Below are 27,514 nucleotides of genomic sequence, written 5' to 3'. Positions count from 1 at the left end.
TGAGCAAACAATGTGTATAAATACTGTATGCTCATCACATGCACAAACCTGCACATGCTACAATGTCAAACATGCATAAGGTGTTTGACCAAAGTGGAGATAGCTCATCCACATGATGTTCGACTGCACCCCGACTGGGCAATAACTCTCATTCATCTGCCTAAACTATAATCTTATCAAACTATAATCTTAACAAATGTTTATTTTGTCTATTACATTTTAACAAAACAGAAACCAGTCAAGTTTACGCTTAACTAGGACATCTCCCATAATGAAAACATATTGGAAATATAAAGCCTTTATAAATATTTAGCAATATGACTGGTGGGCTTTAGGTAAATTACATAACGTATACAAACACCTACAGGAAAAAAAACTATGCCCTCACACTCATATTCTTCAATGACTAGAAAGGGTGACAGAATGAATCCGTGTAATTGAATCGAATCAGGATTCAAATAAGCACAGAAAGACTCATATTTTGTAAAAACATGTACTGAGCAGAACCACAAACTATCACAAAAATTCACATACATCATTCTAGCAAATTTATTTTAGTTTATATAATTTAAAATATACATCAATCACATATTGTTAAACATATCAGGGTTTAGATTTTAGCAAGACAGGACAGTTCAAGCCAGTAAAGTTCAATTATTTTCACCATTCAGAAAAGAAATCCCGTTTTTTATTCTCCAACTACCGTCGTCTATTATTTGAGAGATCTTTTATGACAAACACTTCCATATGATAAAACATTTAATGCATCTTTTGACATTTGTCATAACTTTCCGCACATCAGTCAAGGGTCTACAATTCCTAGGCGAGCCTATTCAACCTATACTTAATAATTGTCGCTGAGAAATCTGGGATGCAAGGCATCCGTCCTGCAGAAACACAGACTTTCATGAGGAACTGGTGTCCACAGAGTATGGCTTCCCGTTTTCATCCTGGCAAAAACGTGTCTTACACACACTTCTACTCTTTGTGTTATTTTTTAGATCTTTACAGGGAAAAACAGACACAATCTGTCAAAACACGCAGCTAGACAAACCCGCTCCACAAACATTGCAATAATAACACCAATCTGATTTTTGCTGCCCAATGACAGTCTGTTCTGCGGTGACATGGAGGGTGTTGGACGGTGAAAGTAACAGGAAGGACTTAACACTGTTTTCCCAGGCAATGTCTCTAGAGGGGAGGAGCCACAACAGAAGAAGGTGCTTACAGATGTGTTCTCCAATGAAAAGGGTGAAGAAGAAAGCTGTCTGTCTCTAAAGAGACGATCAATTGCAGAGCATTGCTAGGAGACATTAGAATTAGCAAAATCATTCCACTGCACGTTATTTAGCAGAAAGACTGCGGAGGGCGGAGCCACAGCTTCTCTCTAAAGGGGTGGAGTTTTCTCTTGACCATGGGTGATGTCTGCAGCAAGTTACTTGCAGATGGTTTCAAGGGCATCGAGGGTTCGTTTGATGTCCCTGATCTGAGCAGCTAGAGTATGAATAGGTTGCATGGAGCGATCCAGCTCCTCACACCGTGCCATGAGTGTGTACATTCCCTGCAACCACATACAAACCCAGATTAAATACATTTGTTAAACAAACAAGCAAACATTTCTGAAAGGCCAACTCTTACCTTAATACTCATGTCCACGGACTCTCCCAAACTGTCCACTGAGTCTCTATACGTCTGGATATAACCCACACTTAGTGCAGTCATCTGGTGAGACAGAGACTTTACTTGTATTTTTATCAATATGTGAATATACATGTAGAAGTGACGGGTCATATATGGGTCAAAGTTTAGGGTCACTTATATATATTTTTACCAAATATTAGGAACTCATCAAAACTTTGAAAAGACAAATGCAACCAAAGGATTTAGGCTATGATAAAACAATTACAAGACTTGTTAGATTTTATCTTCCTGTAATCTATTTTTGGACTAAAATTTGTAGAAATATTATCCTGAAAGTTTATCGCCCAACTTCTTCAGGTCCCATCTTGAGATGGTTTTTAAACTATATTTAAGACATTTGTACTCTAATTTACTGTTTTTCGTCATTTTTAAGTAAAATTTGTTTATTTCAAACATATTTAATAGTTATTTTGTTTGATAATGTTCAGAAGATTTTCATACATTTAGGCATATGCCTTTTAGATCTAAAGATTTGTAAGGTCAAGAGAAACATTTTAGATAAGTTACTAGGGGTGTGACGAGATTAAAACGCAACAAAAAAAATGTGTTGATGAGGAAAAGTTGTCTTGTGAGTTGTGATGTCAGCATGATGGAGCGTGAGGGTGAAATTAGCATTGAAGATCACCCTGCCACTTTTTAAATCATTTGTGTGGCAAGATTTTGGTTTTCAAGTGGAAATAAGAAACGGCGAAAGAGTGACAGACAAGACGTATATGTAAACATTTTAAGAAAACAATGCAGTGCACCGCAGCTAACACGAGCACTATCCAAAAACACATAGGCCTACAGAACCACCACACCGGTGAAGAAAACACTACAAGGGCAAACAACTCTAAAACAACCCTTTGCATCTCTTCCACCCTCAAGTGCAGTTGAATAAAATACTTTTTTCAATTCATGCATTTCATCATTGAGGATTTCTTAAAAATAGTGTAAAAATCTTGTCTCTCGTCTCTTCTCGTGGAATAAGTGTCTCGTCACACCCCAATAAGTGACCCTATACTTTTTAATGATATACATTCTCTTAATGTATGACACTTTTTTTCTGAATATATGATGGTAATTGTATCGTGAAGATAAAGAAAAGTTTAGGTTTCCAAAAACATTTTGGTGCCAGCAAGTGTGTTTCTTTATACGAAGTATTTCTTACATTCTGTATGGTTCCGCTGAGGCTTCGCAGCATCAGTTCTACACTCTGGGCAACATCTTGTGTATGTTTATGCAGGTCCACCAGTACCGACGGGTCAATGGGCGGAATATCAGCCGGCCGACGCGAGGAGCCACGTCCATGTACAATCGGCCCCGAGCAGTCCGCTACAGGAGTCACATAAACACAGAACAAATATTGCATATACAAAAAAGTTTTAACAGATCCAAGGCACACGCTAAGGTCACAAGATTTTGTGATCAAGCAAATCACTATTAAAATATTTTACCAATAAATCATATACTCACAATCCGTGTCCAGACTCAGCCGTGAACTCAGTTTAATCTTCTGTTCAAGGTTTGTGGCAATGAAGTGTGTAAGATCTCCATCATGACTGACAGTTCCTTCCAGTTCCAGAGCACTAGATATGGTTGCTCTGCGTCCCTCCACCTGACCACCTCTAGTCCCGGCTCCTCTTACCCCCCCTCCACACGCCCCACTGATCTCATCCAGGCTCTTACTGTCCTGCATGCCACGCACAACACGATCCCGCTCTGGCACAGACCGCACACGCACTTCTGCCATTACGTGAGCTGGGCACGGGGAATCATCAATGTTTGGTAATAGAAGGGGTGTGGTCTGATCAGGGGGAGGGGCTGGAACAAGGGGAGGGGCCTCATCAGGGGAAACAGAAGTAGTTGGTTGGACTTTATCCTGGAAAGAGGATGAATCAGGATTTGACCGTTCATTGGTTTCAGAATGAGTAGAAGGGTGTTCTGTTGAGAGTGCTTCAACCTGCTTAAATAATACAAAAATAATAAAAAGAAAATTTGTCAAAAATATAATACAAGCACACAAGTCAAGCACTTTAACTCAAGGCATAGAAACACAGTAAGGCATAAATTTAGGGTAACATTTACCTGCACAGAGATACACGTCTCTTTCCTTTGCTTTATCTCTCTCTTGTTGATATTCACCTCTCCTTCACCTTTTTTTCTCTCCTCCTCTCCTCCTCTCCATTCTTCCAGTTCTCTTTTGGAACGGGCTTGCGTTAACTCTGTCTCATAGGATTGTGTGTATGTCAGGTTTGGAGACTCATCTATGGGTGCCGTCTCTGAGAGATCTGTGTGTGATTGAAATGTGAGCGTTTCTTTGCATACCGAGTCCATGTGGCAAGGTGTTTGTTTGAGAGTCTCTGACAAGACGCGTGTCCCCTTGTGAGTATCATGAAAATCAGCCTCATCCATAAACTTTAACCCCTGGTGGGTGAAGCCATGAGGTCCTGACCAATCAGGGGCCTTTGAAGGTTCAGAGGTGTCGACTCCGTTGCTTGCTGTCTGCACATCTTGACCGATCACAGGAGAGTGGCTCATCCCTCAACCTGCTATTAAAGAGAAATTCATAATCATTATCCATATAGAAGTTTAAATAGAAGATTAAATAGCCTTTAAATTCTTCACGTAATATCTGTAAGATTGGTACATTAAGTACACTGTTGCGCATACTCCACACAAAACACACTTGTCATGATCGGCTGTCGCACATGTAAACAAAAAAAAATCAACATGTATGTACTGACTGATCATGTTTACGAAATTATAATAGTTTAATTGTGCGGCCACCAGTAAGACATTTAATGTGATGACATCATCAGGATGTTGATTTATGGGTCTTTCAAAAAAGAGGAATTAAAATCATATGACGCTGAAATCATCAGACAGCTGAGCTACAGCCTGTGCGAATAATGACATAAAATCCCAAATCTGCCACATTCTCTACATTATTTCAAGAAGAAAAATAACAGGTTTATGGAAGTGACATGTGTCAATTGACGTTAGCTTTGTGATAAGATTTAGCTTTGGTGTAACAGGCCTCTGGATCCGCAGTTTTTGTTCAATATATCTGCCAAAACAAGCCGGTTTACGACCGTTACTGAATAGTTTTGGACGATTTGTGACCTGCCGGTGACTTGCGATGAGAATGAGGATTTAAGAAGTTAAATATTTACCTGCAGCTCTTCTCCCAGGATAAAGGTTGCCAGGAAACTGTGTCCGCACTAAATATTTGCCGTACGGAACCACAACGTTGACGTTATAGTTCCGCAAAACAGACAGCAAAAAATCTAATTTAACAGATTCGAAAAAATATTTATATAATAAATTGTTGTGTTATGTTTATGCGATAAATTTAATATAATAGAAATGAATAGAAATTTGCAGACGCGTCTAAGAATAAAAAAAATACAAACACGGGGTATATTCGATGGCCACACAAAGACGTGCAGTACACACATTTTACCACAAGAGGTGCTAGACACCGCCGCGCGAATGCAGCTGACGTAGCTAGGCGTGTTCGATTCAAGAAACTTTGGGATCGATTTCGATTATAATTACAGATCTGCCAAAAATTTGTTGGTTTTGGAATCGAAAGAATCGATTCTAAGAACCGAATCCTAACTGTTGTTTTCGATTCCCATTTGATTCCCAGTTTCAGTAAAGATTTTAATTTGTTATTAAGAAATTGACACATATTGCATGCAATACAAATATCTATGTATAAAGAACACTGTTAGTATGTTGTAAGTGTTAATGACACACAAATCTCTAGAGCGCTAACTCTTTTTTATTTACTTTCTAATATACTCACATGTTTAATTGTTGCTTCCCATTTAATGTTAATGCAAGTATGCTTTAGTGCCGACAGGTGTTGAACTAGTCCTGTCTATCTTTAACAGCTTAAAGACGTCCAAATTTAGAAATATTAAGAAATATTACGAGACTGTGCTTTATACATGCATCTTTCTCCACGCGCACATGCTTATCTCATCTGTAGAGGACGATCTGTTTTACATTCCGTCTGAACAAATATATATATATGATATTTATATTATTTGTTATAAGTGTGGATTTATCTATTATATATGCATAGTGTGGCATATATTTTTTTGCTCTTAACCATCAATGCAGAATATTTTATGTCAGCTTTGCGATTCCAATTCATTTATCAGTTTTTTAGTCTGATGCGCGCTGTCGTGTTTATAACAGTTGCTATAGGAATTCATCACGATCGACCAAACCCTTAATTCTTATAAATATGCGATTTTCACGGAATAAACTTATTATTATTTTGTTGCTGTAAACTTTTGACACGTTCATGAATTTCCCATTAAACGAGCCTCATTAGCGCAAGCCTCGCCCCTTAGCCGATGTCATTGGTCAAGTAAATCACACTTGTTACTCATCTAAACAGTGCATAATTCACAAAAAGCTAATGGATGAAATCTAGAGCTGTGGAATGACATAAAATAATCTTCATCCATAAAAGCAAATGCTTTGGAATTCGTTTTGGGATCGATTCCCAGCGCTACCAATAAGTTGACAAATGAAACCTGCTAACGGGCGGGACTTGGGCTTGTGAAGGTTCTTAAAGAGTTCATATGACACGGCAAAAAGGAATACATTCGTTTTTTAGATGTAATGCAATGTTTATACACGATTTTAGGTTAAAAAAACGCTGCGTTTTTCCACATACATGTGAACATGTTTGTTTCTCCTCTTTGTCCCGCCTCTCTGAAACGCAGTGATTGGTCGAATACTGCAAGTGTGTGAAGGGAATTTAACGCATCTTACCATATTTGGAACATCAGGTTCTAAAGCAATTGTACTGACATGTACGCCCACTTTCCTTGCTGTCTTTGTCAAATAATACCACAAATTGACGTAGATTTGTGGGGGTGTGGTTACACGATGCGTTTCAGGCAGGTCTGGTTGAGCGTTCACTTTTATAGGATGCATCTTTGGTTCAGACACTTAAATATTTGCAATTGTACGTGTCTTATACATAAATGGGCAACTTATAATGCACCAAAGACACAGAAAAAACGTATTTCCGCCATATGACCCCTTTAAAGGGGAGTCGATTATTTTCTGAATCGATTCCCAGCCCTGGTCGTAGCATGAATCAAATCGGCTACTTGACTTGTGTGTATTTTTACCCTGCGTCCTGCTGGCCTTCTACAGCTTTAAAGGAAAGAAAATGTCACCCACATCAGTAAACCTCAGGTCAGCTTTGAAAGTGGCCTAAACCCATAGATTGAAATCTGTATTATGAAGGACCTTGTTATTATCCATGGAAACCTTCCCCTGTAATAAAGCGCTCTGAGGTCAAATGAGGTCAAACTCTCTCTCTCTCTCTCTCTCTCTCTCTCTCTCTCTCTCTCTCTCTCTCTCTGAGGGATCTCCATATTTATAGCTCTGAAATGGCAAATGTGATCTATTTCACATTAATAGAAATGATAATCTTTAATTCAATGATTTTAATGTCTTCTAAAAATGTAACAGTATCATTCTGCCCAAACAATGGCTAAATTTTAAGTGTTGGGCTGTTAACATGTATACAGTCTTTATAAGTGAAATCAACCCTAAATCTATTTAAAATCTGACCATTTTAATAAAAGATTGTGATACATTTTTATGAAGTTACATGCTTTATGTTGACATATTGTGCACAACATCACATGCAATATGAAAGTAAATAAACTAAAGTCAATTTTTTCATGCTGGCGTATCCACTCTAAAACACCAAGGGAGTACGTTTCTTAATAGAAATACATTATTTTTTAGTCTGCTTCTATTTCTCTTTCAATCTAACCCCCTCACTCCATTATTTGCCTCTGTGCACTCATTTACTTTCAAATAAGCTCTTCATGTCTTTGGAGATTCAGTATTCAGATTGGTATTCGGTTAAGTGAGTGTTTTAAGGGCCAGTCGTATCCAAGGAAACCCGTCTAGTTAATTTCCCAGTGTCCTGTCACTTGTAATGAGGATGGAATATACTGCATTGTAAATCTGTGCATGGAATTCATATGCTTGTCACACAGGAAGCAGCGGCCAGAGAAAAATACAAATACTCGACTTTTATACATGTGTATCAGTCACTGTGTTTCGGTGCTGTTTATATTACACAGAACAAATAATACAATGTTGGTAATTATATAAAAATGATTTTTTTAGACATGTTGTGTAATGTTAATGCACTAGTATTGCGCATATTAAGTCAAACATATTAATCACATTCATTTTAAAACATACCAATATTGCTCATTCTAACTCCCAAACCACTTTATTCAAGGTTCAAGTCCATAAATGAAAATCCAGATTTACACTTCAAGGCAGAACAAAAACGCAAAACACAAATGATAACTTACATGATTCATATCTTAAACACTAACAGTAGGAAACATATTAACAACATTTGAGTTTCATTTCCAAACAGTACAGTGTTGAGTTGAGATGCTTAATTTACACAGATCATGGGTTATATCTCTCTTAAGCAGAACAAATCTGAGTCGCATTTTAATTCGCCTCTATCTGCACTTCAAATATCATGATTCTATTCTCATTATTTTCATCCTTCTGAATGGAGGCAGTTGTCCATCCTTCTAAATGGAGACCGTGCCAAACGTCTTGGCAAGCGTGTGTCAATATGCGGGAGAAAGTAGCTGGCACTGTCTAGCAGATTTAGTCATATTTAACATAATCTTTATGTCTCCCTCCTTCCAAATAAAACACACATTCGCTTATAACCCGACAGGATCAAGAAAGGTTTTGTTTCATTCTGTGACATCTGAAACCCACTTTAAAACAATTACTGCACAGGAGCACAAGTTTATTGAATGATGGCAAAGAATTTGACAATAACAAAATAGCTTGTCTTTTCTGAGACATATAAAAAGCAAGACACAAAGAAAATAAATACAGTAAAAGATAAATAAAAAACAATAGTTTAAGGTAATGCATTTCAATTCAGAGGATGCACAAAACAGTAAGTGCTATCAATGCTGCAGTCTTTTTAAAACAAAGAACTTTTGACGACACTCCCTAACTTTGGAAGATTGTTTTTTAACACAAGACACTCTTTAAGAGAATTGTCAGATTTGCAATACACAGTTCTAAAATAATGAATCGATCAAATAAACACAACATTCCATCCTTCATATGATTTAGATCATGTGTGTCTCATTGGGTTTCCTAGCTCAAAAGTAAGTAAACTACTGTAATAATATTTAATATTTAAATTATATTTAATAATATAATTATACAATATTAAATATTAATAATATAATATTTAAATACTATTTTAATGCATGTTCTGCTTTTTTATTTTTATTTTTATTGGTAATTTTGTTTTGTTTAATGTCTGAATGGCACTATGTTTCGTTTTGATCTGTTTAGCTTAATAAAATGAGCCCATTTAATAATGACACACCTTTATTTGTCCACTGAATGTCATGTTAATGTGATGTTGTTGACAAATATCAAAAATGTCTTTGTAATTAAATGTAATTGTGTTATCAGACTACCAGTGTACTCTGTGTAATTCATTGTATTAGACATAGGGAACTAGGTAGGGGAATAAGACACACCCATTATCCTCTAATAGGATTTCATGTATATGTGTGTATTGTGTTTGTACGTAAGGTTGATGGAGTGTTCAAGCACCATCGTAAACCGTGATTGTGTCTCTGCACCTCTATGCACTTCTCGGGACCCTCTGTGCTGCATTATGCATTCTGCTCCGGTTCTTCCTCCCCCTTCCTTTCTCCTTCTCTGTCTCTCTTTCTCCTCCCCTTCCTCTGTGTCTGTGATGCTCTGCTTTCTTTTTCTCTTGTTTATGCTTGTGATTCCCAGATACCTTGTTGTTATTACGGTGAGTGAGTTCCTTGCAGTGTCGCTCCAGTTTGCTGTGGTTAATCAAGGCCATCACATCCTGGTACCACGGCTGGGCAGAGCCAAGGGTGAGGTGGAGGGCGGGGCTCCACACAATTAAGCGAACAGTAACGGCTGTCCAGCGGAACCCGTGCTCCTCTATCTGACAGTGATAAACGCCTCCATGATGGAGCTCTGCCTGGGGAATGAGGAGGCCTCTGTCTATCACAATGAGATGTTCACCAGATTCAACCTGAAAGGTAGGGAAACCTTTAGATACAACAAAAATGCATATATTGTGTGTGTGTGTGTGTGTGTGTGTGTACCTTTTGTTGTTCCAAGCTGTTCTCTCCTATGTCTTTATACCAGCTGACGGTGGCATGGTGAGATTTTGGAAAACACTCCAGGTAGGTGCTGTTACCCACGGCAACAACTAGAGTCTTCTCTTCTGCCTCCACCTGAAGACCAGCTGCAATTAAAACATTTTTTTTTACTCACGGACGGTTCATCTGTCATATACTGTATGTGCTCTTTTTCACTTTTTATCATATTCAGTGGTTGTGTGTCTGGTGTCACTCACCTCCCTGACTGACACACTGGTTTAGCGGATTGTCATCATAAACCTGACGAATGTTTCGCCTGCAGATGCGGGAAATGTTTCAGATCAGATTTTTAAACAAAATGTAATAATGCAGAAAGGTTTAGACTTAGGGGTAGGATTAGGGGATACAATATACAATTTGTAGCCATTATGTCTATGCAAGTATGCACAATGTATAAAAACAAACGTGCATGTGTCACCTGCGTGCAGTTGGCATGTACGGACTGCAGGAGTGCCCGTCCCAGGTGCAGTATGGGTCTCTTGCGAGACAGCATTCAGCGCAGGCCTGGCCATACAAATCACACTGAAACAGACGCAACTGAGCCACACCCTCTGCAGATCCTGCAAACAGCCACTCCTGGACACAAAACACATACATTCTGATATGAACCAGACTATTATCCCGTTTATTGCTTTAAATTCATGCAGAATGTTTTAGTGAGTCGGAAAACTGGACAGTGGGCCCCATTATATAAACAGACATTCATTAACAGTGTACAATGCTTGTTTTCTAACAAAGATTCACATGTTTCAGTGAGTGTGCTTCATGAAAAAAAATGTGTGAAAATTCACATTTTCGGCATCTCTCAGATGTTACCATGGTGACGGTGTGAGAGAAGTGAGCATGTATATGTTTTTACATGTGTGTGTGCTTATGATTATTAAAACTACCTTTTTCTTGGACAGTTTCATTGTTGTTATCGGTGACTTGTGCTGTTGGGTGAAAACAAGACAGCGTCAAAACATTTCAGTATGATCAAGAGATCATCCAAATAAGTTTGCAATGTTAAAAAAGCTTGTTAATGTTAAAGACTTGAAATATAAGAATAAAATTGTACCTCACCCTATATGCAACAATAGGAATTGTAGGGAAAGAAAATATAACTTTGCTCATCAAGTCATTTCAAAGAATCTTAAAATATGTGAAAATTTCACCTTGAAAACCTGCAGCTGCTCAAGCGTGATCTCCTGAGTCTGTCCTTTGGCTTTAGGGAGGTGAACTGCCTTCAGCACCAGACCAGAGTCTTGGTAATAAACAGATATACAGTATAAACATTCCCAAACTAAATTACACTGAAATGTTTACATGAAGAAACATTTGAGAAAGACATCAAACAAGTCCATCTGCCGTTCACTACACATGCACACACACACACCTGTGCCAATAAACAACACATCACGTTGTCTATCTGCCTCTACTCTGTCCACAAGGAGGCGGGTCATCTTATAAGGCACGCCCACTCTGATCAGCAACGGGTGCCCACCATGAGGATGTACCACCTCTTTCATTAAAGGGTGTGTGCGACTAAAGAAGATGACATCATCAGGATATTCTCTTGTTGATTGAAATCCTCCGTAAGTGCTGCTGGGACACTGAAGCGACAAGATGTGTTCAATAATAGTATTGACGATAAGAGCCCTTTTCCACATTCTTGAATCTAAAAGATCTATTTTAACTATTTTAACAAGTTTAACTGAAGAAGTTATCGAAGGACATGGTTGTTTAGCATGTTTTTCATGGGTGGGCGCACTCACTGTGCCAGGCCTGGGATAGGGCACTTTGCCTGCATACTCCATCCACTTGTACTGCTGCCCTTCCCTGTGAAGAAAGTTTCCTTTGAAAGCTCGAATAATGTCCTGCATACGGTACACGCACACAGCAGATCCATTCAAGATATTACTACAGGGAGAGAATAGAAACAGGAAAAAAAGACACAAAGTATATTAATTGATCTAGTAGTATATAGATTAGTTTTAAGTGGTAAACATCAAATAGCAACTTGGAAACTATATCAAAGTGTGAATTGAAGATTTGAACCCATTAGGAAGCAAGACCCCTCAGTATTGTGGGTTAGATCTGAAGTGAATGTGGTCCGCTATAAAAGCTTTACAAGCCTCTGAGAGACTTCACACAGTCAGTATTATTCAGTAGCGAGCAATAAAGTCACTCTTTCCATATGGGTTTTTCTGCATCCGTATTTTACAGCGCACTCCACCCTATCTTCATCTATCCAAAACCATTGGCAGTCGCAAATACATTTGCACACATAAAAACGAAAACACATGCTATTTAAGATGGATGATGTTATACTTCTACTGTGTTTTAGACATCATAGACCAGCTGGAAAGTATGACTTAGTAATACTTTATCCACACCCTTAACCACACACACACACAGACATACAAATCTATGACAGTCTATTCTTTAACCGATGCAACTCCAGCATTAAAGGGTTAACAGCACAAAAGAAGATATTGTTAAAAAAAATGGTAACCAAGCAGTGGCAGTGCCCCTCCAATTCTATTGTATGGACACAAAATCAATAGGTACACTGTTGTTTGGTTACCAACATTCTTCAAAATATATTTTCGTTCTGCAGAAAAAAGAAGGTCATACAGGCTTGAAATGACAAGAGGGTGAGTAAATGGTCACAGAATTTTAGTTTTTGTGTGAGCAATCCCTTTAAGTTTTTATTTCATATGCAATACACATGCAGAAAAAACTGAATGACTGCTCTTCGTCCATGAACATGATTCATTACAGTATTGTTAGAAAACTGATTCAAGGTCAGTGAGACTCACCTGTTAGTGGTAAAGAGTCCATAGATAAGGGGATTCTTTTTGTCTTTTCCATGATGAATGAAAATATCCTCTACAGGTAAAGAAGAATGAAGAATTCAGGGTTAGAATATTTAACAACTTTAATGATGGGACAGTTGTGTTAAAATGTCAAGAGTATACTGTGTGTGTGTATGTGAGAGTTTGTCCTTGGTTTTCTGTTGGTTGTTTTCAGGTTTAGGTTGTATTCACTTAAGACATATTTATCTGGTCACTCTCTCTTTCTTATACATATAAACATATTTAGAGTGGCACATTTGTGGTTTCTCCTGTGTTTCAAAAAACACACACACACACGCCTTCACAATGAACTTTTGGTGCACTGGTTCATTTCTGCATTCTTACATTCCAGTCGATCAAACATCTTATCAAATCAAACCTACGTGCACACACGTTTACATAGATAAACAGGGACACGCCATGAACTTAAACCGCAGCTACTTTTTTTAAACAAACTATAATGACTACCTTAACATCAATAAAATAAAATAAAATAGATTAAAATAAAATAAAGGTATTGTGTGGTATAGTAAAGTAAAGTATAAAATAAACTAAAATATTGTTTAATAAATGCAGAAATATTGCTTTTACACAAACTATAATGACTTACCAAAACATTTATTAATAAAAAAACCTTTTTTAATTAAATTAATTTTCTTTAAATATGTCTTTTAATTATAATAAAAAGCTTATCAAATATAATATAAAAAGCGTAAATTTTTTAAGACTAAATTCAGAACACAGAATATATTTTGAAGAAAGTTAGCTGAACAGCACTGGACCCCATTCAATTCTACTGTATGGACACAAAAACAATGCAAGTGAAAACACTTTTCAAAATATCTTCTTTTGTGTTCTGTAGCTGAAAGAGATTTATACTATATCACTATATTAGTAAGGACATCCTTCCATATAGGCAATATAGTATAGTATAGTCAAACCTGAACACCCACACACACACACACAAAACACACCAAAACAAGATCCATTATTATTATTTTTTTTCCTTTCTCACTCCCTCTTTCGTTCTCCATTTCTTCACAATCTATCATTTTTCTCTCACCCCTCACCTCTTTCTTTCTCCTTTCTTTTCAGTCCTTCACTCTCTATTCATCTCTCCCCACCGTGCCTTTCTGTCTCTCACGTTTGTGGGATGCTATTAGTTGTGACAATATCTCCTAACAAAAGCGTTTGTTCTCCTTGAGGAAAGATAGTTTTGTCTGTCCTGCAGTTGTTGACACTTCTCCATCCCGCCCCTATCTCTCCTTATCCACCCTAACCTCCATCTCTGGAGTTTTTCTGCTGTCCTCCTGGGTTAGCAGCTAGATTATATGGTAACAGGATGAGGGCTTCACCACAGATGTGAAAACACACACAGATAATGGCGGCCCTCAGAACATGTGACAGACCACCTACACACGTGCACCAGCTCAATTACATACAGATACATTCATCAGGTGGCTCCAAAAATGCAATGTGTTTGAGGTTAAGAAATTCTTACATTTTTCCGAGACTTTTACAAGCTGAGACCAAAAAAATAGTTTTTCAGATGTCTGGGAAAGTTGTCAAAAGTTTACAATGATTAACAGTAATTGGTTATTAAAAACTAAAGGACACTTTGACAACACCATGTAACAAACTTTTGTTTCGCCCGACCTTTTATAGTTCTTGCATAATTTTGTGGTGCTAATTATTGTGGTGATATTTATTTTCATGTAGCATCAATGTACATTTTTAGCTTATATCATTAATTACGGTATATTGCAAATAAACGAAAACTGCACAAATTTTCACATATTTAAAAAAAAAACAGCATCGTGTAAAATGTGAGCCTGGACAACAACACCAGTCTTCAGTAGCACAGGAACATTTTTAGTAATTGCCAAAAATACAAGGTATGGGTAAAAATGACAGATTTTTCTTTTGTGCAAAAAATCATCAGGATATTAAGTAAAGATCATGTTCCATGAAGATGTTTTTTAAATTCCCTACTGTAAATGTATAAAAACTTTATTTTTGTGAATGGATGGCCTGCTACATTGCCTCAGATTAACAACTTCAAAGGCGATTTTTCTCAATATTTAGCTTTTTTTTGCACCTTTAGATTCCAGCTTTGTTAACAGTTGTTGTTCCGCAAGATAGTGTCCTATCATAACAAAACATATATCAATAGAATGCTTATTTATTCAGCTTTCAGATCATGTAAATCTCAATTTCAAAAAAATTGACCCTTAAAACTGTTTGTCGTCCAGGGCCACAAATCGTTCTCGGTGCTTAATTGTACAACTTCGGGCCAATCTGGGCGAAAAAGCACCGCAGGGCTGATAACGGAAATCAGCATCACGCGCTGCCTTGGTAACAGTAACAGTAAAATCTTTCTGTCGCTCAGTAAGAGCATGGCGCTAACAACGCCAAAGTCATAGGTTTGATCCCAGGGTATTGCACATACTACATAAACAAATGTATAGGATAATGCCATGTAAGTCGGTTTGGAAAAAAGTGTCTGCCAAATGTACAAACGTAAATCTAACACAAGAGAATGAGCTATAATGTCTCTGCACGCATTCTATTATTCAGTTAAACGACCATGCTGAAAATCCCAAACCAAGAACAGTTTGTAATCGTGCCATTTCAAGCCAGGCTCACATGGAAAATAACTAACTGTAAATGTTCCAGACCATGCTTAGAACGGTTCGGCGCGATGGTGGAAAAGCGCTCTTATTATACAATTGTCACTGTCTGAAAATCCTAGACATTTTTGTAGCTCAGGGAAGGTGGGATGAAGCGATGATGTGTGACTATGTCTGGAACTTGGATTGTTGTGAGGACAGTATTAGTTATGAAAGACAAAAACTATTCTTCTATAACTTCTGAAGTTTTGGAAAATATTTTTTTGTGAGCGCTGTCAAAAAAAGACAAAAAAAGTATGTGATTTTCGTATACAGCATTTACAATTCCATAAAGAAACAATAAAAATTTAAGCGAAACGCAACCGCTTAGAACCTTTATGGCGCTTAGAACCTGATGACCCATTTTACCTATCTGCATGCATACTGCACAGTCATAGTAATAAATATTTCAAAACACATCAAAGAGATCTGAACAAATTCCAGGAAATAAAATTTAGTAAATATTTTTGTGAATACTAGACAGTAATTGAAATTTAATGTACTACAAAAATCTGCTCAGAGAATTCCAGCTTCAAATCAGGAGTCACATAAACTGGGAGCCTTGCCCACATAAACATGGCCAATATCTAAACCTCTTCACACCAGACCATGACGCATTAAGACCTCACATATCGAAACACACCAGACCGGTTCCTGTAATCTTAAAATCTAACCAAAAGTTAGTTGTTCCATATTTTACCAGAACATAAAATGTTTATAATATTTCTCAAACACATATCCACACACCCTGTTGCTCTCACAGCAAAACAAAAATCAGTATTTCCTGTTCCCAACAGAAATATCCTCACAACATGATACAGTTGTATAGAAAAGATATGTATTTAATAATCCTCCCTAGTTTTATGCTAAAACAAGAAAAACATATTACATTTTATTTACATTTTATAATACATTTTATCCTAAAAAATATATATGTATTTTTTAAACATATATTTTAAATCACTTTCGAATCACTTTTTAAATCACTTTGTGCTTTTTAAATGCATGTTTATTTCTTTGAGATAGAAAAAAATTAGGTGACAGTACACACATGACTCAGTGGATGTGTATGAAAACTAGACAGTGTGACTTTTTGGGGTCAGATTGAAGACTCAAAAATTGTTTATTCTATGCAGAGGAACTTTGTTTACACAGACTGATTGATAAGCAACCGGTTCTGTCTGTGAGAGTGTGTCTGTGTGCTGAGTGTGTGTTTGAGTCTTTGATAAACTCTGTTACATAAATCAGGGAAGTTATTTGACCCACACGAAAAGTCAACATTACATATTTTAAACTAGGGCCAAGACTAGGTGCAAATCTGTAAAGCTAAGTAAGTAAGTTATTTATTAATCAAGTCATTTACTATTTGCACTTTATTGCTAAAGATTTACTTTGGTTGTGTAATCTCAGGGTGTGTAATGTCTTTGTGTGCCAAGTATTTGAAGGTAAATTACTCACGCAGTTTGTCAAAGTGTGTGGGTATACCGTCGGGTCCTGGTACAGAGCAAACAATACGCGCTTTCTGAAAGGTGCTCCATTTGTGTACCAAACTACGCTGACCACCTATATCATTCTAAAAATAACAGATAGATAGAGAGAGAGAAAGAGATAAACACATGTGTTCACAAAATATCTAATTCAAACTACCTTGCTGTAGTACCATAGAAAATCTTTATTTACCATGGTATACTGTAAATGAAAATGCATATAAATGTGACAGTAACACGGTACACCTGATACCATCATAGTACCGTGTACCACAGAATGCAGTTTCCCTATATTCATTTTGCAGTATTACTATCCCACAGAAAGAAAACCACCAAAACATCAGAATCATGAAGGTGGGCATGCAAGTAAAGGGGCCACACAAGTGCAGGTATGCACGTAGTAGTAACATACTAGATACCTTACAGACGCGGGCGACTCTAGAATAAAGAACCTTCCCAGCGGCCCCTTCAACCTCCTGAGCTCGCTCAGTAAAAAACACATACACCTTATCATCCTCTTTGTTATCACTCTCGGACATCGCTGCAACATGTACAAATTCAGCACCTGGAGATAGAGAATGGGAGAGTGAGGGAGAAAAAAAGGAATAGAACACAGTTTAAGATAGCTTTTCAGAATTACAGGTACAAAGTAAAACAAGCGATGTTACATCCATGTATAACCTTGTAGCCAGGTAGAGTCGTATTGCTCTGTGCGAATCACATTTCGCTCTCCCATACTGCGCAAAAAAGCTGTATCATGACCTAGGAAGTCGGAAGAGACCCCAGCATACAGCTCACCGTCTAAACAAACAGACACAAATAAAGTGACATGTTAGATTTAGGAAAAACTCAATCAAACAAATACGAAAAAGTATAAACACTATAACAGCACTGTTTTACCTATGATGGCAGTAGCTGCTCTCTGGTGAGGATCGTAGGGACATTTTCCCTTTCCAGATTCAGTGTCTTCATACCGAAGGGTTTGCTCCTCAGCCTGCAAATTCCCAAAAATATTATTTCCCTTTGCTTACACCTTTTCCGTGAATGTTTTGTGGATTGGTATGACACACTTTTATCTTGATAATATAATCTAATATGTCTAACGCAGTCGCCTCAGTCTTAGCACTGCCTCATGAATACGTGCTTTCTCGTTATCCCAAACCTGGACGAGTTCATGAGAGAGGTGCATTGTGGGAAATGTAGTCATTACCCTGAGGAAGAGGCTGGTGGGGATGAAGGCACAGCGGGGGTTGAACGCTCCAGTCCCACAGGCATAAAGATGTGTTTGGTTATACGGCTCCAGCACACGCAGGAAGTTAGCACAGTCCATCTGTGACAAACAGGAAATAAGCACTCCCCCAAAACAACACAATAAAGCCTCTTTATAAGGTCGCACTGGCTTTAGATGATGGATAAGAATAAAACTGTTCAGACAGTAAGGATTTAAATAGTTTATCAGTTCAGATGGTTTTATTTTATAGTGTCTGAATGGTGACACATGAAGCACTTTTTAAATAATGTGCCGTATTTAACGTCTTAAGACCAGGTCTGTGTGTAAATGCATTTTTGTTTCACCTGTAGGTCCTTTCCAGCCATTAAACAGTCCTGGATTCGATCTGGATTTGCTGGCCAGTATATCTGAAATACACCACACACACACTTAGATGTTAATCTAATCTGGTGCACACAAGCGTGCATTAAAGTTCCGCTTAGTTTTATTAAATGTTGATGTATAAGCTGATTTGCTTGTGTACTACGTGAAGAATTGCAGTTGGATGCTTCTCTGGCATTGCTTAGATTAAATCATTTTGAATACAGACTTAGCTATGTGCAGGGATTGGCACAAACATATCTGTGAGTACATTTCTAAAAGCCTAATTGAATTACACTATGCAATACTGTATTTGGATTAAACTGAACATTCCTCTAAAGTGTCAGATTTTTTTTGTGTGTGTGTGTGTGTGTATGGGTGCGTGGTTGTGCACATACTTTGTGGGGAGGTTGGGTAATGTCATCCAGGCTGGTGGACAGCAGATGGTCCTTCATACCAATGTAAAGACGACGGCTGTCTTCATCTGGCAGCAGAGAGTTCAGATCTCCGGCAGGCAGAGAGAGAGACATGAGCCGACCGCTCCGCAACAACTCTGAGACATACAGACCGAGGTTTTGATGAGTCATAAATCTGCAGGAAGCTTTGTCAGTTTATATGAGATCTGCTTTCAATCACAAACCCTCAAGGCCTTTTAGACCAATAAGAAAAACTCAATTTAGCTGTATTGGTTTATTTCATTTTTCAGGAAAGGAGAAAACATGGAAAGAAAGAGAGAGTGGTTGTACGATGGCAATCTGATGTATCAAATGGTAACACTTTGGTACACTTTGGTAGCTATTATATTCGTATTATACTTCAATTGTATTCCGGGATGTTAAAAAATTCAAAAGTATTGTGGTGAACAGGGTATTGGACAGTTTTTTAATTCCTGTTAAAACTGTATTCATCAGCACTTCGCTATGAAGAAAACAAGCAGGCATAAAAAAGTGAAGCTGAAAGAAATGTATGAAAAAAATGTCATCATTGGTTGGCACCACACACGTAAAACACAGAAACTAACATGTTCCGTATAACTTTAAAACAAACAGACTCTTGTGAAACTAAACATTATTTATTGAGGGTTGATTATGACTGGGGGACAGATGTGTTTCCATATGGAAACTGTGTGAGACCTGAACACAGGTGACTCAGACAGAGGAGAATTTGAGGTTATTTGGACCAGACATACTCACCTTTGGGCAGAATAACCTGTTCAGAAAATGTCTGAACAGTTGATGACAGACAGATAAACACAGACATTGTGAGATGGATAGAACAGACAAAAAAAGGGAGTGAATGGAAGACGAGATAGAAAACATGTCATGAGAATTATGGGAAATTGTGATAAAAGATCATTATTAGAAAATCAGTTTAAGACATACACACTAGATCTTGGTAATGTTGGTTATTTGATTTGCTTGTGATGAATGTTTCTCCATATAAATAATCTCTCACCCACACATTCAAAAAAAATCTCAGCTGTTATGAGGGACATAAAGCACACAATACTGCACACGCGCACACACACATTTATGGCTTTTCTGTGGCACTAGTTTATTGCCCCTTCTTTGGGGGCAGTTGCTATAGGAACAAGGGTGTGTATGAGCACCACTTTCAAAAACACATGCACACAAACACACACATGAATTGAGGCTGGTATTACACCTCAAGAAGTGAGTTTTCATGACTACATTTTCTAGAATCTGGAAACGAGTTTTGGAGACAATTTTCAACTTTGAGAGGATATATTTTCTTACCATAAAACCATACCAGCACAATTTTATGTCAGATAATCTGACCAATTACAGTTCAGTTATGGATAAAATCAAATGTAAAGATAGCTTTGAATAAAGCTAACAATTGCATAACACAATACATCTGCTAGATTCCTTTTATATAACTGACTGATGACATTTTTTAATCACCATTTACATTTTTTAACTTCACATTCAGTGTATCCAAAGAAGATTTAAGCTTTTTACCTGTTTTTAAGCTACTCATTCATAGATAAAGTGATCACAGATATATGGCAGTTCTAGGTCACTACAGTGTCAGGTTAGGCACTGAACTCAAAACTTTAGATAAAACAATGAATCATATCAAATTCATAATTTCCTCTACAAATTTTAATTTATGACGGGGACATATTTGACATCTTTTATATTTTCTCCAAACACACGCATAAGCACAAAGACTAGATGGCAAACATACTTTTTCCTCTTCATTGGTCTCACCCTTGTGTCTGTCGTTCTAAGACCAGCTGAGGGTATATTTAGCCACACACAGACTGTCAGTGTTGTAAATGGAACCACTGTGTTTTTGTGTGTGTGTGTGAATGTGTCCGTCTGTGCGTGCATATGTGTGTGTGTGTGTGTGTGTGTGTGTGCATGTGTGAGTCTGAACATTAGATTACCTAAGTCATGAGAGAGACCGATGTGAGGACACTTCATTAGTACATGATTATATTAGTTATGTGAGGTAAGAACTATAAAAGCAAAAAACCCAGTTACACACACATGCACCGACACACACACACACACACAGGCTAGTTGGTTGTTAAGGTTTTTCATGTGGTCCCTTACTGGTTTGGGTCAAAACAGTCTCAATGATATATTAGAAAACCCTTAGATCTCTCTTTCAATGTGAGTCTGTTTAATCAACTGCCAGGCAAAAATTATGATTCTGTTCACTTAGAAAACTAATAAACAACAAAGCTGATTTCAACCCTAATCTTTATAATACTAATCACTCAACTTGCAATTATTCAACACTAATTTCAATTTGATTGACAAGCACTTGGGTCACTACGTCTGTGACGGATGAATATAAACATTTCCTGTGGAAATTGAGTTATCAGCATTATGCTGCTTGATTTACCATTTGACATGGTCATAAACCGCGTGTGTTGGAAATGTTAACAGGTGTGACTCAGATCTGTGACGGGGGACACAAGGCCCAGAGCTCATACATAAACACACAGACATCTAAAATAAACTAAGTGAACACACAGTGACGGGTTCTGGAATTTCTCAGCTCAACCTATTCACCATGACCCCTGACCCTGAGCTGTTTATGAGTATGCATCATAATTATAGCACTCAGTTGTACACACAGACTTCCTGACGGAGCCTAGAGTGTGTAATTGATTGATGCTTATGTTACACACAATTGTTGTCACACCTGCCAAAGCCCAATCGCATCATTGATCAACTGCTAAGCGACCAATCAAAACAGACCAGATCTATTTATCCGAAGTGTATTCTTCACGAAGTATAAATGAATTTACTTGTACTTTGAGTGTTGTGTGCGTGAGTGTGTAGGCGCGTGCGTGTGTGTGTGTGTGTGTGTGAGCGCTCAAGGGCTGTCATCTATCATTCCATTTGGGAAATCAAGGAAAATGAGCTGGATAATAATCATCAAGCTCCAGCAACCACAACCCCCCCCCCACACAAATACATATGTTCAGATCCTCTGGGAGTTTAAGTGAATGAAAGTGTAATTTGGTAATTAAGAAACCCAAGTAAACACAACATACACACACGCTTGCACACGATAGCGGATAATCAGATCAAATCTTAAATTGATTTTGGAGTCATTAAGATACAATTTACTCATAAATCTTTCACAAACACTTGATATCTAAAACACACACACTTATTGCTCTTACATCTCTCTCTTGCTGATAATTGACTGTGCCTGATATGCCAAATGGTGTGACGGATATACAGACGGTGTATCTCTGAAGGTTTTTCTAGGTCATGGAGAAACACGTCCAGCTGCAGTCTACTGCAGTTACACATAATATACTCCTGTCAAACTGCAGCTTATAACAAATGGCATTCAGATAATTGGGTTAAAGAAAGAGAGTTAAAGAGTTGTGTGTCAGGACAAAATTTACTCACAAACCGATTGACCAAGCTTGCCGTCTCGACAAGAGAACCACAAGTTGTCTATAAATGTCTTTACATTAATAAATACCATTCCAATGATGTCTTATTAAAGAATAAAAATCGTATGGACCCAAACGGTGTCTGTGAGCTATGAATTTAGTGATAGAAAAACAGCATGTGTATGTTTTCAGGATGAGGATAGGCAGTCATCTTACCTGAGTGTTGGAACTGCAGTCGTGGTTGTGACGGTCTCCAACCTTCCGTTAGAAGTGCCACCAGTGAAACCAGGCAGAATAGAGAAAACATCCTTCTCAGGTATATGCAAACACTTCACAACTTGGCACACAAAGCTTGCCACGGAGTATATTACACACACGCTTTCTTTGTATCTTCTGCTCAGCAATAAAACACGCAAAGAGTGTCTACCTCATCTTAGCATCAAACACACCTCTGCATAAGTGTGTGTATAAGTGTTTGTGCTGTCGACAAAGCGCAGTGTAATATAATCCAGCTCAGATCAGTATTGCAGTGAAATCCACTTCATCTGCTGCTCTACTCCTCCTTGTTTACAGTAGTGGTGTCTGAATATCTCTCTCTCTCCCTCTGAGTCTCTTCTGTGTACGTTCCTCACTTTTATTGTTTTGCTTTCTGCATCTCTCTGCCTCTCATCTTTTTACTCTCTACGTTATGATCTCTCCCTCTTTTCTCTCCGTAAGTCTTCTGTCATTCACTCCCTTTTTTCAAACACTTGCCGGCTGAGAAGGAGGGATCTGCCCCTCTCTTTCTCTTTCTCTCTCTCTCTCTCTCCCTCTCTCTCTCCCTGGTGTATCTTTTCTGTTTCTGTCTCAGTCCCCATGTCTATATCTGTTAATAAGACAACAGCTGAATGATTACTCTCTCTTGCCATTCATTTGCTTAATGACTGTATAAATTTTGTGTGTCTTTCTGCTTTTTCGTCTCCTACCAACTTGATAGACACATGCACGCACTCATGCACGCACTAACCTAATTAAATCACACTACATCCGAATTAATGGTAACTGAATTAGGTCACCAAAATATTTAAAGAAACATCAAAAGCAAACGAAAATAACCCCCCCCCAAACCTCCAAAGCATCCTGCAGTGCATACAAACACACCTTTAAAGAACTACAGTTTTACACCGTTTGTCCGAAATAAAACCGACAGTGTCCGAGATAAAACGGAACCGTATGAATGTTGCGCCCTCTAGTGACTGAATGAAGATAATGCTCCAATCAACCATTCTCCGGTTTATATTTTAAAGTGTCAAAGCTGTATACTGTAGTAAAACTAGACAGTTACGTTTTCTGTTACTTAGAACATTTAACATTTTTAAAGATTTCTGAAATTATGAAAAACATTTATTGTTTAGTTTAAAGTTTATTTACCAAAGTGAAACACAGATGAAACAGTGGGTGACATGTGGGATATATTAAAAGCACTATGGTGGTACCATGGTACGGACTGTATGGAACTTAAATACAAACACGGCATTTTGGGGTAGGCTATATTTTACTGGTTACGTGAACGCGCTGCAAGTCGCTTTGGATAGAAGCATGCCAAATGCACGTTCGGTTGCATTAGATTTTAGATTAGATTAGATTCAACTTTATTGTCATTACACATATACAGGTACAGTGTAACGAAATGTAGTTTAGGTCTAACCAGAAGTGCAATTAGCAAGTGCAGATATACAGTGTGAATAAATACAGAATACAATATTAGGGAAATAATTTACGTTGGGCATGTACTATGAAAATATGACAATCGGTATGTACTATGAACAATATATACAGAAGGCTATATACTGTGAACATTAATGTACAGGAGGTTATGAACAGATAACAATATAGACTATACAATAGTGCAAGTGACTTGAGTGTGCATTAGTTACAGACATTAGCTATTAAAGTTACAGTGCAGTAGATGAGTTAATGTGGTTATTAAAGGTACGGTGCAATACATGAGTAGATGCAGATATACAGTTACAGTGCAGTAGATGAGTTAATGCAGTTATTAAAGTTACAGTGCAGTAGATGAGTTAATGTGGTTATTAAAGGTACGGTGCAATACATGAGTAGATGCAGATATACAGTCACAGTGCAGTAGATGAGTTAATGCAGTTATTGAAGTTATAGTGCAATAGATGAGTAGATGCAGTTAGTTATGCGATAGATGCAATAATGCAATAGATGAGTTACAGTGCAGTAGGTGAGTTAGTGCAGTTATTAAAGTTACAGTGCAGTAGATGAGTTAATGCAGTTATTAAGGTTACAGTGAAGTAGATGAGTTAATGCAGTTATGAAAGTTACAGTGCAGTAGATGAGTTAATGCAGTTATGAAAGTAGTCCATTAGTGACCAACCTATTACCAAAAAATACTCGCATATGTTTTAGGATAAACCAGTATATTTATTTAGTTTAAGAGACATTTTTATGAGTATCAATAATTCCGTTCAAGATGCCATTCAGTGGTGAGCAGGGGCGATTCTAGGTTTTCAATATTAGGGGGGCTCTGCCTCCAATGAGGATATATATATATAGAGAGAGAGAGAGCCACACTCTAATCACCACATATTGTATACATTACTAAAATAAATAATTAAGAAAGAATATGCAGAAAAGCATAAATACAAATTATTGTTATTCAAATGAATATCACATTAATCGGTCAATCTGCAACATTTATATTTCAAAGTGACAACAACAGCCACAATCCATAAAATAAATGTCACAATCTAAATCATTATTTAGTAAGAATAATTTAATATGTTTCCCTGAAATACTGAAGCGTCTAAAAAAGGACATAGAGCTTGTTTTATTTCCTCGGAACTCAGAACATTGAATAACACTGCCGCACCGGGCTGATCTACAGTAACTCTGCCCGTCCTCTTTCCGGAGCTGTCAAAACTACCGTCGACTCTCTATAACTATAGCACATCATCATTAATGAAACTTTCTGTGCGCTACAATATCATCTTGATCGTGGAAGTATGCCGTCATTTGTGTTTAGTGGTTTCATTTTGCTTGAGGTAACGTTAACAAATAGTTAACGAGGGATGAACGCACATAAACAGTGGATGGGAAAGGGTCTTGTATCGCTTCCACATCATATTAAGATGCATTTATTACAAAGAATGGCAAAAATGCAGATGTCATGTTAATGCACAGACCTTGTAACGTAACTCTGCTATTGATGTTAGCTCCAATGTGCTGCTGTGTGAACTGAAGAATGCGCTAAATAAGGCAGCCTAACGCCGTTTTCATAATAAGAGTTTTAAAGGGGAATATAAAGCGATCTCGAATTATTGTACAGATTACATTATTACACACAATATTTTAGGGGGGATAAGATAGTACTTTAGGGGGGCTTTAGCTCCCCTAAAAAGGGCCTTGCAACGCCACTGGTGGTGAGGCAATAATTATACAGTGATACATTTACAATAATTCACCACAAGGGGTCGATGTTGTTTTGTGTGGGTGTGTGTGCGTGTGTGGGGAGTGAGCTCAAAACTGAACAGTGTACCTTTAAGGTGATATTTTTTTGAACACTAGGAACATTTGGCTTCTCACGTGATGAATAATTGTTCCGCTTCTAAAATATGTAAGGTTGTAACGTCAAGGAATAACCCACAAAACATGTCTTACCGCTCTATGAATAAAATAAAAGATCAGAAGTTGTATTTCTCCCTAGAAAACGAAAAAACAATAATGGTGTGAATGCCTTGCATAACCGTTACTGGTTGTGATGTTGACCGTATCCCCTGTGTGTTTTATGAACTAACTGAAACTTGGTTTACACGTCTATTTCACATTTGATGTTGGGTTATAGTAGATTTTGTTTTCTCTTTTTTATGTATTTTGTAGTTTGAGTACTCAAGTGTCGTACCTTCCTGAGGCTCATTACTTCAAATTCATTTTAAATCACGGAAAACCCACGACACTGAGAGGGTTTTGAGCATTGCGCGCTCCCGCACCCGCCTGCCCAGTTTCCATCAGCTGTCCGTTTTTACATTTCTCTCTCTCTCCCTCTCTCTCTCCGTGCTTCCCGCCCACACACATGCATCTCTGCGTTCTGATTGGGCGAGCGGGGAAGTGATGAGCTCATATTGGTTAAAAATAGCTTCACGCGCTGGGGCTAAAAATAGGCGTATATATAAACCGCGGCGCTTCACTGAGACTCGCCGCACTCGACGCAGCAGTAGCGGAGCACGTTCCCTGGGAGCGCAACAGACCGAGAAGGGAGGAGAAAGAAAGGGCGGCGGCCGATTTCTCTCGGTCCCGCGTCACAGCGCAGTCTTTCACAAGAAAGACAGAAAAATGTCATGGCGATGAGTTTTTCAGCCAGCCCGGGCTTGGGTGTAGCCCGCTGGGGGTGGGGGCTGCATGATCATTTCCTTCCTTCCTCAACAAGTCATGCTTTTTCTTCAGTCACATAAAAGCAGGCTGTGTTTCACCCAGATTGGGTGCATTGCATAATATCCGAGAATCAAACGCTTTCTCTTTAGCCGTTTGGTGAAGACGGTTGAGGGAATTACTCATAAATCCATTTGTGAATCCCAGTACCCACAGACAGTTCAAAAATGATCAGGAATGAGCACAACTTTAGGTTTTTTAGGCGTTGTCTTAGTCACTCTTCTGGAAGAGAGGAGAAGTGGTCTAAAAACAGCACATACTGTTCACTAACTAATAAGACCTGCTCATGCTTTCCAGCCCGTTTGTCTATTCCATAGTAATTGTCCCATCCCTTCATTAGTCCTCCAGTGTCTTGTTTTCTAAGGCTCATTTCCAGGTACATGACATGGGATTTTATGCTACCAGTTAATTTTATGTAAAAGTTAGCTGCAAATGGTGCAACGCCCACACCAGAACAGATCATCGTTTTAAAATCAATGCTTTTTTTAAAAGTAGCAGAAATATATCCAGGGTTTCTATGGAAGTTCTTTACAATGAAATGCTAGCATACCGTTTACTGCATATCGTTCTGCTATTTTTTGCAAATGTAGAACTTCAAAGGTGTATTCAATGTACACCCAATTTCGACTACATATATTTGGGTACAAGTGTTATTCCACATATCGT

The 27,514-nt window shown here is 37.9% G+C and overlaps 2 protein-coding genes across 9 annotated transcripts; both read right to left on the bottom strand.

Moving 5' to 3' along the window:
* Nucleotides 1-525: 525 nt before the first annotated feature.
* Nucleotides 526-4,973, bottom strand: borcs6 (BLOC-1 related complex subunit 6). Of its 2 annotated transcripts, none has more exons than XM_056772640.1 (6): nucleotides 4,857-4,973; nucleotides 3,769-4,232; nucleotides 3,157-3,646; nucleotides 2,852-3,015; nucleotides 1,639-1,722; nucleotides 526-1,561 (listed from the first exon to the last, which is right to left on the bottom strand). In XM_056772640.1, exons 2-6 carry the CDS (start codon nucleotides 4,219-4,221, stop codon nucleotides 1,436-1,438), a joined length of 1,317 nt encoding a protein of 438 aa, XP_056628618.1. In that variant the 5' UTR covers nucleotides 4,222-4,232; nucleotides 4,857-4,973; the 3' UTR covers nucleotides 526-1,435. The 2 variants fall into 2 exon arrangements, with proteins under 2 accessions (XP_056628618.1, XP_056628619.1); XM_056772641.1 differs by having other exon boundaries at nucleotides 3,157-3,643.
* A 2,991-nt stretch (nucleotides 4,974-7,964) lies between these two features.
* sema3h (sema domain, immunoglobulin domain (Ig), short basic domain, secreted, (semaphorin) 3H) lies at nucleotides 7,965-26,427 on the bottom strand. Of its 7 annotated transcripts, none has more exons than XM_056772627.1 (18): nucleotides 26,322-26,427; nucleotides 22,628-22,669; nucleotides 18,921-19,075; nucleotides 18,507-18,569; nucleotides 18,142-18,261; nucleotides 17,832-17,925; nucleotides 17,613-17,732; nucleotides 17,351-17,496; nucleotides 16,903-17,017; nucleotides 12,740-12,809; nucleotides 11,693-11,837; nucleotides 11,314-11,530; nucleotides 11,093-11,181; nucleotides 10,829-10,870; nucleotides 10,357-10,514; nucleotides 10,136-10,194; nucleotides 9,882-10,024; nucleotides 7,965-9,808 (listed from the first exon to the last, which is right to left on the bottom strand). In XM_056772627.1, exons 3-18 carry the CDS (start codon nucleotides 19,050-19,052, stop codon nucleotides 9,380-9,382), a joined length of 2,142 nt encoding a protein of 713 aa, XP_056628605.1. In that variant the 5' UTR covers nucleotides 19,053-19,075; nucleotides 22,628-22,669; nucleotides 26,322-26,427; the 3' UTR covers nucleotides 7,965-9,379. The 7 variants fall into 7 exon arrangements, with proteins under 7 accessions (XP_056628605.1, XP_056628602.1, XP_056628603.1 ...); XM_056772624.1 differs by having other exon boundaries at nucleotides 22,628-23,276; nucleotides 26,322-26,420; XM_056772625.1 differs by lacking the exon at nucleotides 26,322-26,427 and adding an exon at nucleotides 25,606-25,622 and having other exon boundaries at nucleotides 22,628-23,276.
* Nucleotides 26,428-27,514: the final 1,087 nt, after the last annotated feature.

This window comes from Triplophysa dalaica, chromosome 18 (genome assembly GCF_015846415.1).
Source record: "Triplophysa dalaica isolate WHDGS20190420 chromosome 18, ASM1584641v1, whole genome shotgun sequence".
Taxonomy (NCBI): domain Eukaryota; kingdom Metazoa; phylum Chordata; class Actinopteri; order Cypriniformes; family Nemacheilidae; genus Triplophysa; species Triplophysa dalaica.
This window is presented reverse-complemented; position numbering and strand designations above follow the sequence as displayed.

Excerpts from the sequence above, each read along its gene's own strand:
- borcs6 (XM_056772640.1), bottom strand. The coding sequence starts at position 4,221 with ATGAGCCACTCTCCTGTGATCGGTCAAGATGTGCAGACAGCAAGCAAC. Across the intron at positions 3,016-3,156 it reads GCTGAGTCTGGACACGGATT|CGGACTGCTCGGGGCCGATT; the intron begins GTGAGTATATGA and ends TGACTCCTGTAG. Across the intron at positions 1,723-2,851 it reads TCAGCGGAACCATACAGAAT|ATGACTGCACTAAGTGTGGG; the intron begins GTAAGAAATACT and ends CTGTCTCACCAG.
- sema3h (XM_056772624.1), bottom strand. The coding sequence starts at position 22,718 with ATGTTTTCTCTATTCTGCCTGGTTTCACTGGTGGCACTTCTAACGGAA. Across the intron at positions 19,076-22,627 it reads ACTGCAGTTCCAACACTCAG|AGTTGTTGCGGAGCGGTCGG; the intron begins GTAAGATGACTG and ends TGTATGTCTCAG. Across the intron at positions 17,497-17,612 it reads CGACTCTACCTGGCTACAAG|GTGCTGAATTTGTACATGTT; the intron begins GTTATACATGGA and ends CTCTATCTCCAG.